We start from the raw sequence: 16,332 nt of genomic DNA, 5'->3' as shown, positions 1-16,332 counted from the left end.
TGATCATGATCTCAATCACTGGATTGTCTGGTCCAGACTCGACTGTTTACATACAACCGTCATATAGCTGAAATATGATAAGAATATAACGAGGAAACCATGGGATTAACGGGAGCGACGCCAATTGAATACATTGAGGGTGTAGTGATGGGGCTGGAAATTGAATTGAATTGGGTGTTATAACAAAAAACTGACAATGGTATCAATATAACAATAAGGCAATCAGTTTTACTCGTTCAGAAGGTCCAGTGACTTCCTGGCTCAGTATCAATGGAAACAACAGAGCCATGACGTCACCATAATGGTTTAATGCCGAATAAGGAAGCAGCGGACGGAATGTTGAATGCGGAAACGAGAACCCATTGACTTTTTTCACCCATTGTGTTTCATTTAGCGGGTCGTCCAGTACATGAAAAAACGCGTTGCATGTTTCGCGTCTTTCCGGCTTGATACACGAGAATCGCATGCCAAGAATGGTTGACTTGGTTTAAATTATACACAGAACAATCAAGACAAAACGCTTAAGGGGTGTGTTTCTTAATAGTTCACTGAACTGTACTTAGTTTATCTTCAAAGGGATCATAACAGGTGCGTCTTTGTTGAAGTAATTTGCTCATTCCTTTTAATTGTGGTGGGTGACTAGGTATTAATTTCATTCTACAAGCACAAACGCTTTGATTCTGCAAGCACACACGCACGATATGCTTGCCAAGGCCACTGCGTATCTGATCGTGCTATTCACAGTGCATTTAACTTTCATTACGCCGGGAGGTCTTCAGCAACTAACGATCCCGTTAGTCGCCTCTTATGACAAGCATTGTCGCCTCATGACAAGCATGGGTTGCTGAAGATGTATTCTAACTCGGATCGTCACGCGTACTTTGGATCATTGAATGTATTTGCAAAACAACGGCGTTATTTAGAAACATGCCATTTCAAATTTAATATATTTTTAAATCAAAACTTCAATCAAACCTATCTTTCCCGCACCGAAACACCAGAATGTTGAAATCACAACATAATTTGTCATAAATGTTTCACGTTTTCCCAGCTTGATCACATCCGGGTTTTGTCTATTTCTTATGTACCTTCAAACGTAATAGCATTTTGAATATATAAATATATTTATAAAATCCACGTTAGTCCAACATCTTCTTTATATTATATTATTATTTATATTTATATTTATATATTTATATCATATTATTATTATCATATTATATATATATTTTATATTATGTCTGAAACTGATATAAAGAAGATGTTGGACTAACGTGGACTTTATTATTTTATATCATATTACATGTACACCGAGTGAACATTTTTGTATATGTATATATCATTTGGTTTTGGGACCCGAGGGATCCGCATTGTAATTATAGTTCCTAGTATATTAACAATCTCGCAAAAGAAGATCGATATTGTAAGGGAACTGTTTTGCCATTTTTAAAAAATCAAATACTACGTTACATTTCTTTTATATCATTTTTTTATTTAATCACTCCAGTTCGTTCATCAACTATATTGTGCAGAGTTGACTTAAAGAAGTATTTCTTTGTGCAAGTTTATTTTTCATTCCACGTTATGAATGAGAAACTTCAAAACTAAGTAATATTAAGTGCAATCTCATTAAAATCAGGTTGTATTTCCCTAACGACCAATTATATGTCTGTCGGATTTGGTATCAAACGTCTCAGCATTTGAAGAGCTCTCCAACGAGCCATCATGCACTAAAATCGCTTAATAGTTAAGAAAAATGTGTTTTTCACCTCTCCAGCAAAAGGACTTCCAAGTCAGCAATCTCATTAAAATCAGATCTTAGTTCTGGCTATCGCTAAACAAAGATCTGAGGACATACCATTACGGATCACGTCAGAACGTCCTTTCATCCAACCAATCAGAGCGTCGCTTACCAGATCATGAAAGTGATAGACGGAATGTGTTTTCTGATCATGTAACCTCGAACTATTTAACAGAGGGTATTCTGAACGACATTTGCGGGTTTTATGATTATATCCATACAATCTAGGTCATCTGTAAGCCATTCCAGAATGTTCATTTTATCAGTTTTAAAAATTTAAACAAGAATGCGTCAAAATATGTTTTGAAGCGTAGTCGCCAGTTTGAAACTAGTGTCGTTAAGCTCGAGAAAGCTGCCTTCTGATTGGCTAATGTCGATTTCTTGTCAGTCATTTCAATGATCGGTCAAACATCGCTAGAGGTCGTTCTGACGTGACCCGTAATGGGATGTCCTCAGATCTCGCTGATCATGTCTCGTGACCTTTACATAGTTCTTTTACAGTTATTCCCAATTAAAACACATAAAAATACAAATATAAAATGCAAAAAAAAGAGAGCCGAAATTAGTTCCGGCAAAAGTCAAGTTCCAACTAAAAGATCTCCTTCAGCTTGGTGTATTTCAATGATGGATTACTTTTTTTTGCAGGTGATTTCGAAGTGCCGGAAGCTGCCGAAGGATATATAGGCCAAAGTACCACACTCCAGTGTAAACTGGAAGGCTATCACAGATGGTATGTCATATCTTGGATCCGAAGACGCCCAGACGGATCCGAAGTTACGATCGTACGCTTACCGGCGGATTCCAAGACACCAGAATGGGCGACCGGCGTGGATTATTCCTTTAAATCTCGGATCAGGCAGAAGATTACGATTGAGACAGAACTAACAGAATTTACTCTGGTGTTGCGGAATTTGCAGTGTTCGGATCGGGGGATGTATGTCTGTAAATATGTGGGCACCTCGACCGTTCAAAAAGTATTGCATCTGTCTGTTAAAGGTAATTTGATGAGAATGGATTGTTCATTCATAAAGTACAAGAGTAGATTTTCGCGCATTGTAATGAATCTCAACCTCGTCTGTGGGATTAAAGTACACTGTATTATTACATGGTATCGTTTTTAACAGCTACAACACGTTCCAACTTGGTAGTGAGTGAGTGAGTTGGGTTTAACGCCGCTTTTAACAGTCTTCGAATTATATCGCGGCGTGTCAGCTTAATGTAGGAGGAAAAGCATGCAGGTCTCAGACGTTTACCACTTCGGTGAAACCAACGAGCTGACAAACCTAGAAACATGATCGGGGCGAACCGGGATTCGAACCCACAATCATAGGTTTCTGGCGTGCCCAAGGGACGCAACTCTGCACAGCGACTCGCGGCGCCTTAGACGACTGGGCCACCCGTGCCCCCTTCACCTTAGTAATGTGTGCTTTGTCGAGTGAGTGAGTGAGTATGGTTTTACGCCGCTTTTAGCAATATTCCACCAATATCACGGCGGGGGACACCAGAAATGGGCTTCACACATTGTACCCATGTCGGGAATCGAACCCGGGTTTTCGGCGTGACGAGCGAACGCTTTAACCATTAGGCTACCCGACCGCCCGCTTTGTCGAGGTATTAAGGAATCTTACAAAGCTTACGAAGTTGTAACATACATGTCTTCCAGTTTAAATCCCACATCTTTCATAACATCCAACTAGGAGACAATAAAATCGACCGCACAGTAAAGGACAATAACCAAGTCGGGCAATACATGCCTAACATAACGTCAACGTTATTTCGCGTCACGACGTCGCAACGTAACACCTTAACGTTGTAGCACGTCATCCATCTTCGAACTACAAGGGACTGGTCTGTTCCTTTGCCAATCACATCTAAGTCTTTGTTCGACTCCCGGGATGGGTAGAACGAGGCGCATGTTAATGCCCCGCGGCAACATAGGTTCCATGACGTTTATCGCGGTACAAATTCAACTTTCCTAACCCTCTAGTGAGTGAGTATTGTTTTACGCCGCTTTTAGCAATATACCAGCAATATCACGGCGGGGGACACACGGAATGGGCTTCACACATTGTACCCATGTGGACAATCGAACCCGGGTCTTCGGCGTGACGAGCGAACCTTTTATCCACAAGGCTACCCCACCGCCCCTCTAAATGAAGAGCCTGTGAAATAGAATATCATGCTGACGCTATATTTGGTGCTGTTTTTCTTTTATTTCTTCCTTCTATCTTTATTTTATTCTGTTCTATTTATTTGCAGTTGACGCCATGCGCCCCTCTATCCATTATAACTACTTGGTCATAGAGGTTAACTCGTCCTTAATTGTCGATTGCAAGGCCAAGGTCGGATATCCACCCAAAAAGCTCACGTGGTTTTACAGGTCGAAGGGTCATGACCGGTTCGAGGTGATCCCAAACAATCGACCAATGAGAGAAATTAAAAACAATGAGTGCGATATCTACGCAACACAACCATTGGAAATATTTGCAAATACGAACGCAACACACGTTATATACAGATGTGCTTTCGAAGGGGACTATAACAGGAACAATATGTACGATGAAGTTAGTGTGCGTTTACCAGGTGAGATTAAAGGATTTCAATTTTCATTTTTTCATTTTTCATTTACTTTTTCTTCTTTCCTCATTTTCTGTTGATTTTTATTTATATTTTAGTTTGTTTGCATGGCACATGATTTATCATAAATTTATGTTCTATAAGGGTGAGTGAGTGAGTTGGGTTTAACGCCGCCTTGGACAGTATTCCAGTTATATCACGGTGTGTCAGATTGATGTGAGAGGAAAGCCCGAAGTGATGCAGGTCTCAGACGTTTACCACTTCGGTGAAACCCACGAGCACAGGTATGGTGCTGACAAACCTAGAAACATAATCTAGGCAGCCAGGATTCGAACCCATAATCATAGGTTTTTGGTGTGCCCATGGGACGCAACTCTGCACAGCGAATTGCGGCGCCTTATACGACTGTGTTATGCGTGCCCCCGTTTTATGAGGTGTGAGAAACTAGGTAGTATAGTGAGGTGTTTGTTCGTCATGCCGGAGAGACGGGTTTGATTCCACGAAGATGGTTCTGTTTGGGGGTATCTTGCAAAGCTGGAATAAGGCCCCAGTTTATCGTCATTGTCCTAACATTGTAAGACATTGGGTACGTCTACGGCATCGTTTCCGGCGACGTGGGACGTTGCTCATTTTATCACCCACTGGTTTATTAAATTCAGTCGCACTCATTTGACCCGTGAAAATCCGGGGTAGAATAGGTCTTCAGCAAGAAACCCATGCTTGCCGTAAGAGGCGACTGTGCTTGTCGTAAGAAGCGACTAACGGGATCGGGTGGTCAGGCTCGCTGACTTGGTTGATGCATGTCATCGATCCCAATTGCGTGGATCGATGATCATTATATCAATCACTGGATTGTCTTGTCCAGACTCGATTAGTTACAGACCGCCGTCATATAGCTGGAATATTGCTGAGTGCGGCGTTAAACAACAAACGAACCAACCAAATCGCACTCATTATTGATGGTGTCGGTGCGTTATTTTCAAACAAAATTTCCTTCTATGTACTGTAAAATTGTTATGTGGGTGAAAAGACTTTTTGTCGCCTCTTTTCAGGGAGAATATCTGTATCACAGTGAATCCCCGACTCCCCTCACCACCCCTCCCACCCCACCCCACACCCACCTCAACCCAGCACATTCGTGAAGATCCGGGGTATATCAGGTCTTTAGCAACCCATGCTTGCCGTAAAAGGCGACTATGCTTGTCGTAAGAAGCGACTAACGAGATCGGGTGGTCAGGCTCGCTGAATTGGTTGATGCATGTCATCGATCCCAATTGCGTGAATCGATGCTCATGATATCAATCACAAGATTGTCTTGTCCAGACTCGATTATTTACAGACCGCCGTCATATAGCTGGAATATTGCTGAGTGCGGCGTTAAACAACAAACAAACAAGTAGTATAATCTGTGGTTGCCCTCAGACATAATGTCAAGGTTAGTAGTGAGGTGAATTAATTTCTATGACGGTATTTAGTTTTTTCTATGAAAATGAAACCCAACATTTCAGTAACCATTCAGTTTTGTGCCCATTAAGGAAAAAACGATTGTTCTAATTATAACTTGTTATTCCAGCTGTCGAAGTCAAACCGGCAACGGAAAGGCACGATTGTATGAAGACCGGATCTTGTGCTATGGAAGCAGTAGGTGAGTCGCTCTACCGACAAATACTTATTGCTGCATTGGGGAAGAATGAGTCGTCTCCCTGACTGACAGAGGGTTTGTTCTCTTTGCGGCATTGGTAACACAGCTCAGTGTTGTCAGAGGTGTTGATCACTGTCACACAAATCTAAAGAATTTGGATAGCTAAAACTGACATTGTCACACAAATCTAAACAATTTAGATAGCTAAAACTGACATTGTCACACAAGTCTAAACAATTTGGATAGCTGCAACTGACATTGTCACACAAGTCTAAACAATTTGGATAGCTGAAACTGACATTGTCACACAAATCTAAACAATTTGGATAGCTGAAACTGACATTGTCACACAAATCTAAACAATTTGGATAGCTAAAACTGACATTGTCATGCAAGTCTTAACAATTTGGATAGCTAAAACTGACATTGTCATGCAAGTCTTTACGCAGATCCTCACACAGAGGACAATGTAGCCTCGCTCCAAGGCTGTACTGAAAGATATGTACATGGATGTGTAGTAATTCTATCCCCCTATTTGGCAAGTCTAGATATAGTACATCTAAGGACTCAAGTCTCTTATAGCGACAACTTATTCTTTTTTATTACATAATCTAGAAATTATGACTTAAACTATTGATTATTGCCTTAAACACTTGTGCAAGTCTAAGGGCAGTGTGACAATTACGTGTCTTTCATCCTCAGTATTTGCAGTACGCTGAATACAAACCCATCAGTCACATACGTAACAGTGCATACCTGTCTTTTCTAACCAGTCGTCTGAGGTGCCGCGATTCGCTGTGCAGAGTTGCGTCCCTTGGGCACGCCAGAAACCAATGATTTTTTGTTCGAATCCCGCTTTGCCCCGATTATGTTTCTAGGTTTGTCAGCACCATACCCGTGCTCGTGGGTTTCACCGAAGTGGTACTAAAACGTCTGAGACCTGCATCACTTCGGGCTTTCCTCCCACATTAAGCTGACACGCCGCGATATAACTGGAATAATGTTAAAAGCGGCGTTAAACCCAACTCACTCACTCACTCACTCACTCACTCACTCTAATCTAAGAGGGTCTGTGCCACATCTGTAGTTGGAGAAAGCTGAACCATAAGAACGGGGCATACAAAAAGCAGATAATGAGCACAAGCGGAGTTCAGCAAATTAGATAATTAAATAAATTTAATTTTAAATTCTAATTCTCTAATCTTAAAAGACTACTATATGTTTTTATTTCAGAGAATGTTTCCAATGAAAATATATCATGAGTTAATTTTTATATGTTTCAGCAGATGGCGAGCACAATCGTGGATCATCTTCAACACTAACAGCAAGCCTTACCGTGATGGTAGTTCTGTGTGCAGCAGCCATGGTCGGCTTGTAATACTAGGCGAATACATCAACATTACCCTATCATCAGCCCTATCTCCAAGACAGGCACCCGGTATCCTGATGCCATCAATGGTACCACACACCGAGTACCGACATATACAAGTTGGACATATCACCAAGATACGATATTACCAACGATTTTCCAACAGTATGAAAATTAATATTATTTCGAAATGATTTACAGTGAAACCTTGTTAACTCGAACATCTTTAATTTGATTAATTCGATTAAGACCTGTTGGTCCCTGCCATATAGTTATCTTATTTTGGTACTCCGTTTGTCACGAACTACTGATAACTCGATATATTCGGTTATCCCGAACTATGTAAGACGTACTACTGATAAGTCGATATTCGGTGTCTCAAGATTAAGACCTTTTTGTCCCTGCCATATTGTTATCTTATTATGGTACTCCCTTTGTCACGAACTACGATAACTCGATATATTCGGTTTTCCCGAACTATGTAAGACGTACTACTGATAACTCGATATTCGGTGTCTCAAGATTAAGACCTTTTGGAGCCTGGGATTCTAAAATACAATATAACCGCCGATGGCAGTAACAGTACGCAAGAAAACAAGACCCTATTTTACAAAGCGATCTTAGCGCTAAGACGATCGTAACTCACACACTGAACATAGGCAGCGCTAGGTTCGGTGGACTTGTCTTATACCGGAGCAACAATTGCGACAATAGGTCATTTTTGTTGTTTTGACTTAATTATTTTTGCATAGTTTCGTTCTAACGACGAAACAGATGCGTTATCTCGTATTCTGTTTGTTGGGACTGGGGGTCTGGCTAGGTTCATGTAAAAACATATTTATTTTTTGCAACGAAAGTCCGGCACCATGACTATGAAATATATGCATTTTATGAAAAAATACAGTCTGAAATCTAGATTGTGTAAAACGGAAGTGTAGCTCGCCCTTTTCCACACCCGAATTGGAATATTTTCTTTTTAGAAAAGAGAAATGTGTTGTGTGATAAAAAATGCCACAGACAATATGTCAATCTGTCTTTGAGCATACACGGGGGAGGGTGGTGGATGGAGAGTAGGGGTGCAGTTTCTTGTCCTGTTTGAAAATTGTTTGTTTGTTTGTTGTTTTTACGCACTCTCAATATTCTGCCTGTATAACGGCTATCTCTAAACAATCAAATATGGACCAGACAATCCAGTGCTTGACATCATAAGCATCGATCTATGAAATAGGATTGTTATAGCAGGCATTAACCAGGTCGCCTCTTACGGCAAGCATAGGTTATTGGGGGCTTATATTCTTAAGCGGAGCCCTCAAGATTTCTTTTCACATTGAGTGAGTGAGTGAGTTGGGTTTAACGCCGCTTTTAACAGTATTCTAGTTACATCACGGCGGGTCAGCTTAATGTGTGAGAAAAGCCCCAAGTGATGCAGGTCTCAGACGTTTACCCCTTCGGTGAAACCTACGAGCACGGGTATGGTGCTGACAAACCTAGAAACATAATCGGGGCGAACCGGGATTCGAACCCACAATCCTAGGTTTCTGGCGTGCCCAAGGGACGCAACTCTGCACAGCGAATCGCGGCGCCTTAGACGACTTGGCCACCCGTGCCCCCTTTTTCACATTGAAACAAACGAAGGGAGAAGAATATGTGTCAAAGTGATTGTTAGCTCAACGGCCAAGATGGTTCGCAATGCAGCGTTAGGTGAGTTCAGATTTTGGATGCCCCCAATTGGTTTCCTGGATTTGTCAGAGTAACGTCCTTTAGTCGTGCCGGTTGGTTTGATCTTTGCCTCCATGGTTTGATATCACCATATTCATGAGTTTCACGAACGGGGTACAAATCTACAACGAACTTTTTATTTCCTATTAACTTTATACTTATACACTGTAATAAAACTGAAATAGTAGGCTTGCTCCAAGGCTGTACTGAATTCTATCCTCCTAATAAGCAAGTCTAGATATGTGGGCAGTAAGGGCTCCAGTCTCTTATAGGGACAACTTGTTCTTATTATTTACATAAACTAGAAATTATGATTTGAACTAATAATTATTGCCTTAGAGACTTGTGCAAGTCTTCTGAAATAGTGTTTTAAGCGTCTTTAAACATTTTAACACCCGACAACACTAGAAACATAATCAGGGCGAACCTGACATTTTTTATAAACTCCCATGTACACCACCCACTTGCACAAAGCGATCTTAGCGCTAAGATGACCGTAACTCCCATCCTTTAACACAGGCTTACGATAGTCTTAGCGCTAAGATGACCGTAACTCCCATCCTTTAACACAGGCTTACGATAGTCTTAGCGCTAAGATGATCGTAACTCCCATCCTTTAATAAGGCTTACGATAGTCTTAGCGCTAAGATGATCGTAACTCCCATCCTTTAACATAGGCTTACGATAGTCTTAGCGCTAAGATCGCTTTGTGCAAGCGCGCCCCTGATTTAGAGTCTGGCAAAACAAGGATTCAAGTGTAAAACACCCAAGCGATGCTAAAACTATTACAATAGTATAAGCGTCATAGTTCTGGAAATGGGCGTTCAGTGGCTACCAAGTATGGAGTAGCATGGCTCTGTGAATAATCAGCTTTAGACGTTACACAACCATATGGCATTATTTTCGGGTTTATTTACTTGTTTACCTTGCTAGAACGTTCAGTTTGCAGCTCACACCGCTTAATGCACGAGCTAAGAGGCCGCTTAATGCACGAGCTAAAAGGTCTATTGTCACGACCCCTAAGGCTCGGAGACCCTCATTAGGGGCACCTTTGGGGCTGAGTAAACGACAATGGAATTTCAGGCCCATACATCTGTCAGGATTGTTTTCATTTGTGGCCAACCCAATATTTCTACCTCCAAATGTGTGTCACATTATACGCTTTAAGTTCAAATACAGCAGAATAAACGTAGCCCGAATAAATCTAATCCGGCTAATTATGTTTTAAACAAACATGAAATTATTTTCTCGAAATATTAATTTTACAAATTAATTATCGGATACGTTAGAATGTGGTTTCATAAACAGGAAAGGTGGCCCAATGCTATAAGGGGACATCAATTTGTTTTGTTGATTTGGGGGGAGAGGGCGAGGGGGGGGGGGGGGTGCGTTAGTACTAGAGGTAGAATATCAACGTGAGTTAGGGCGGGAGGGGTGGGGTGTGTTGCGTTAGTGTTTGAGGTCAAATATCAATGCTTCAAGTGATGCAACTATTTTACGGTAAGATGAACAAACCTATTTTTAGTCCTTCATAAGCGTTTAGAAGTTGGAAAAACATGTATACTTGACACATCTGTATGGATAACAACGTCTTTATTCTTTGTAACGAATATAGACGTAAAACAACACCCTGTTGTTATCCATAAATATGTGTATGTTACCCATTTGGTAACAGATTGTCAGGATATCATGTTATCCATCTTCGGGGTAAAATCATTCGTCACCACTCGCCCCTTTCCGTAACCTGCAAGAAGACTCGTCCCCCTATCGATGAATGTTATGTGCGAAAATACGACAAACCGATCAGAATGCGCGTATGATTTCAAGTTCTTCGTCAAAGAATCCCTCAGAAATAATTTTTGATATTACATATGTCTTGCATCTAAAATATACCCAAGACACAGTTAAATGTGTTCAATCATACTGTATAATTCCGCACGTCCCAATGTGCTTTAAATTGCATCTGAAATATATTTAATATATGGGGAAATAATATGTGAACCATTACGCAACGAGTTGACAATTATTTTAGGTATGCCCGTTTGCGCTAAGACGGAACCCAGTCGCAAAAAAATTCCTCGAGAGGAGCACGAGTCGCTATTCAGCTTGTCCCGGAATAACACGAGTTGGTCACCAATGGGAGTAAAATCTGGGGAAAATGATTTATTCCGGTATTTTCTGGAACAATTTGGCAACAAAACATTCCAGACCACCCCAGATAAGGCGTTTTAGTTGTCCTTTAGTCGGTTTCAATCTGAGCCAGGGGACTGTTCCCACTTGAACTCTGATTAGCCCTTGTTTACCTTTCGGTCATGAGTTGAATAGAAAATATTTACAAGCAGTCGTTACGAAATAATAGTCTGTAGATTATTCCGTTACGTCCTACACTACCGGACAAAAGAAAGTATACACCTATCTTTGATGGTGGCTTAAAGTGAAACAAACAAGACATGGTTATACAATGACGGTGTATTTGATACGGGTATAGAATGATGTATTTTGGACCAGTGCTGCGCGACTGTTTTCAAGGAACCGACGTGTGTAATATTTTTGGTCAAGTCCAGTTTTCAAGTGTATACTTACTTTTGTCCGGCAGTTTAGTTCCACGGTGTCGTAAAATTTTCACTTCAAGCGTGTTGTGGTTACATCCGTCGATTAAATCTCAACTCGGGTAGAGGCTAGCACTCGACACCAGAAGATGGACACGGGACGTTCATTCAGCACATTTTAACTTGGGAGACTTTATCAGTCATTTCTCGTTAATTTCAAACACGCACTCTCAGTATAGATAATATATCGTATTTCCTGACCTTTTGAAAGTCCTGTTTGTAGTTCGTTGAAGTTATTAATATGCCTCCCCCCCCCCCCCCCCCCCCCAAAAAAAAAAAAAAGGGGAAAAAAAGGTTATATGGCAAAAATTCAGGCCAGGTGTCATATAAGTGTCGTTTATACTGGGCAGGCGTTGGAGGAGAGGTGGTTATTAACGGTGGGCGTGTATTCAAGGCAGATGTTAATTAAGGCATGCGTTCATTTAAGGCAGACGATTTTTGAGGCAGAACTATGTTAAGGTTAGGCATTTTTTTTCAATTATTTACGGTAACTGGATGTCGGGTACCTTGCTTTGCCGAGCTTAGTGCAATGTTGTAGCAGATATGACAATTATGCCTTTACCTCAAAGCAAGGCACTGTTTCGAACTTCTATCAATGTTCTATAAACCCAGTGACCGTGCGTCACACCCAGTGTATAATAATAGTATTACATAAATATGTATGACTACATAGATATATATTCATTATCAACCATGCATGTATATACTGTTGGTCATGTTATACTCATATGCTGTTTATGTACATATAATAGGTATATCAATATGTGGGTATTATATACCGTAAGACCTCAAATAGAGGTTATATGTCTTTTCTACACAGGTATGCCCTTGACACACTTTTAAAGGTTGTCATCGACCGCTCAGCTCAAGCGCTGCTTAATCCCCAAAACGGGGCTTGCGTTATTGTTGCGCAAAATTCGCGTCACTCGGTTGTCAACACATACGTCCTAACTGGCAGTTTTAAAACAATTGTGTCGTTTACCGAAAGGGTATTCCACTCTGACGTATTCAGGTCACGTGTTACTCGAGGTCTTCAAGCCTTTAGATATAGCTCGATGACGTCCTCAATATGTAAAAAATGAGAAAAATATTTGATGTGTTGTCAGCACTTTGGTGAAATGTACTAGACCCACACATGTCCATTGTTTTTTGCAAATGCTTCAATCAGGATTCTGTTTTTCAAGAGCGTTGTAAGAAGATAGTCGTTACGCCGAAGATCCGGGTTCGATTCCCGACATGGGTACAATGTGTGAAGCCTATTTCTTGTGTCCCCCGCTGTGATATTGCTGGAATATTGCTAAAAGCGGCGTAAAAACATACTCACTCACTCAGTAGCAGGAATCGTGAAGAGAATTAGAATGGCATTATTTTTTGGCTTTGGGTTTAATCAATGTTCGATTAGGGTTAGAGTCTAAATATGTACACGTTTATTTATCGAAGTGAGTATTGTTTTACACCGCTTTCAGCAATATACCAGCAATATCACGGCGGGGGGTACCAGAAATGGTCTTCACTCATTGCGAACGTTTTAACCACAAGTTCCATTGCATTGAGCATCTCGAGTCTTTATTAATCAAGTACCGTTATAGTCATCGTTATCTGCAGGGGATAACAAACAGAAAGGAGCCATGACCTTGAACCTGGCTAACGATGGCCATGCTTAACCCAACCCAACATAAAATGGTGAGTCTTCACTTTTTCATCCAAAACTGGCTCCCACAGGAGATATGGCTTGGGTGAGATCAAGCGATATCTACACTGTAGATATCGCTGCAATGAAATTGCATCACAATGCTTTGCAGATCATTTTGACGTTATTGGTTACCATGACGTCACAATCAAATGACATCACTAATGGCTCTGCTACTGAAGCTGTTAGCAGTACTTTTTACACTTAAGACACTGCTTATTACTGTATACAAACTGAAAAGGTTTGAAGAATGATGTTGGATGACAAATAAAATTTCACCCTTGTGTCTTTTGATACAAAATATATCAACACTCGTTGATAAAAGTGGAAAAAATCCTCGGCAAGCCTCGGAGTTATCCCACTTTTATCAACTCTTGTTGATATATTTGATATCAAAAGACACTCGGGTGAGATTCTCTATGTATAAGAAGCGAGCGTGTTGGGTTTATCGCTGCTTAAAGCAACATTCATCCATATCGAGGCTGGTGGACGCGAGAAATGGCTTCTCACATTGTACGGGTCTTAACGTCTTAACCACTAGACTACCCCACCACTATACGGTTTTAGTAAACGACTTGTAGCAGCAAGTTTAAATACACATTTTTTGCATGTACTCGACATATTGTATTCCGGGCGATGAGAGTCGCCTGTCTTAGTTATGCAAATTACCAGATTAAAATGCAAAATGTTTTCGTGTTGTACAAAGCAGTATTTTCAATGATTGCCACAATTTGTATAAAAACGTCGGCGAGACATCACCCTCCACGACGAGGATGCTGGCTTGGAAGTGACCGCTGTCGCCGTGTTCCGTTCATGTTGTAGACGTAGATTCAAAGTAGATAGTATAGATTATAGTTTTACTCAAACGCCTTATGTACATGTAGGTCACCAAGCTTTTTTTAAGAGAAAAGTTTAGACGGTCTTTCAATATATCACTGTACAATTTCACAAATGTATCACCATGTGTGTAAAATACTATTGTATTATAACTTCATGTATGTGTCATGTCAATAAAGGTTTATACAAATACTGTGTTTTTGCCATCTGTTGGTTGTGGGTGAGTTGGTGAGTGAATGGGTGGTGGATAGATGTTTGGGTGGGTGAGTGGGTGGATGTGTGGGTGAGTGAGTGAGTGAGTGGGTGGTGGATGGATGTTTGGGTGGGTGGGTGAGTGGGTGAGTGGGTGAGTGAGTTATCGAGTCAGTGGGTGAGGTTGGTTTACCGCCGCTTTGAACAGTACAGTGATGCATTCCAGTTACGAGGGTACCACCCCCACACACACACCCGTGAATCATGAATAGCATCTTATTATTCACTCACTGATCACCCCTGAATCCCGAATACTACTTAACACACATCTCAAAAGCATTGAGAAAGGGGTGCGATTTAAAAGTAAGTTATTGAAAAAAAATATTTAAAAATTAAATTATTATAACGGAATCGTTTAAGTTCACCATGAATTTGTATATAAAGTTTTGTCTGCGTATTTGCGTCCCGTGTACTTCAGTACCGAGTCCCAAATACCCTCTAAATAGACCCCTGAATGGGGTTGGCAACCTCAGTTATATCACGGCGTATCAGTTTGATGTTGGAGGAAAGCTCCAAGTGATGCAGGTCTCAGACGTTTACCACTTCGGTGAAACCCACGAGCACGGGTATGGTGCTGACAAACCTAGAAACATAATCGGAATGAACCGGGATACGAACCCTCAATCATAGGTTTCTGACGTGCCCAGGGGACGCAACTCTGCACAGCGAAATGCGGCGCCTTAGACGACTGGGCCACCCGTGCCCCCGAGCACATACGATGGATGGAGCCGCTTTTGGCAATATTCCAGCAATATCAGGGCGGGGACACCAAAAATGGTCTTCACACATTGTACCCATGTCGGGAATCGAACCCGGGTCTTCGGCGTGACGTGCGAACGCTTTAACCACGTGTGTTTCTGTGGTTTATGCAAACAAATGACAAATTGACAAAGAAACAAGCGCATAGTCAACGAAGTCATCTATATCCCCCGCCCATTTTAACACGTTATGGTCCCAAACCAGGTAACTGACCCAACATTTCTCTTAGCCCATGTCAAAATAGCTGCAATGGAAATTCTAATTTAAACATTTCTAAAACTCCTTAATATCAAATAGCACCTGTTCAGTATGTACTTTATATATGGACAAGCAATGTTAGGCAAGGAAATATTTAACAGTTTATTTGTTATACTCCATAAGTGAACCCACCCTATATGAAAACTTAAATCCAACTTGTTGCCATGGAAACGTAAAAAATAAAAAAATAAAAATTCCTAAATAGCAAAAGGCACCAGGTCAGTATGTGAAAGTATTTAACGGTTTTTGAGTTACGCTCCGGAAACGAACACAACCCTTATAGAACCTAAGTCCAACTTGTTACCATGGAAACATAAAAAATAAAAATTTATAATATTCCTAAATAGCAAAAGGCACCAGTTCAGTATGTGCCTGGTAGACATGCAAAGTTTGGTAAGAAAGTATTTAACAGTTTTTGAGTTACACTCCGGAAACGAACACCACCCTTATAGAACCTAAGCCCAACTTGTTGCCATGGAAACATAAAAAATAAAAATTTCTAAAACTCCTAAATAGCAAAAGGCACAACTTCAGTATGTGACTGATAGATATGCCAAGTTTCGATCAAATACACTGAATTATTTTCGAGTTCTGCCCCGGAAAAGGAAATGATTACGGACGGACAGACGGACGGACAGACAGACTGGCTGATCGCTATATCCCCCCGCATTATATGCCGGGGGCATAAAAAAGGGCAGTACATCACTGGAAAAAATAACTCATAAAAAGAAAATGGTTTGCTCTGAACGTACGGGGGGCACGGGTGGCCCAGTCGTCTAAGGCGCCGCGATTCGCTGTGCAGAGTTGCGTCCCTTGGGC

General features: G+C 41.0%; 1 protein-coding gene across 1 annotated transcript in view; it reads left to right on the top strand.

Annotated features, from left to right (window-relative positions):
* LOC139472742 (nectin-1-like) overlaps positions 1 to 10,461 on the top strand; it is a 108,398-nt gene extending 97,937 nt beyond the window's left edge. The window contains exons 2-5 of the mRNA XM_071255210.1: positions 2,447 to 2,797; positions 4,061 to 4,384; positions 5,952 to 6,023; positions 7,307 to 10,461. Coding sequence (XP_071111311.1) covers positions 2,447 to 2,797; positions 4,061 to 4,384; positions 5,952 to 6,023; positions 7,307 to 7,398 — 839 coding nt within the window. The 3' untranslated portion in view covers positions 7,399 to 10,461. The remainder of the gene's footprint in view (positions 1 to 2,446; positions 2,798 to 4,060; positions 4,385 to 5,951; positions 6,024 to 7,306) is intronic.
* Positions 10,462 to 16,332: the final 5,871 nt, after the last annotated feature.

The sequence above is a fragment of the Haliotis cracherodii genome, unplaced genomic scaffold (genome assembly GCF_022045235.1).
Source record: "Haliotis cracherodii isolate W230 unplaced genomic scaffold, xgHalCrac1.p SCAF_25, whole genome shotgun sequence".
NCBI classification, from domain to species: Eukaryota; Metazoa; Mollusca; class Gastropoda; order Lepetellida; family Haliotidae; genus Haliotis; species Haliotis cracherodii.
Note: the sequence above shows the minus strand (reverse complement) of the source record. Positions and strands in the feature narration are given on the sequence as shown.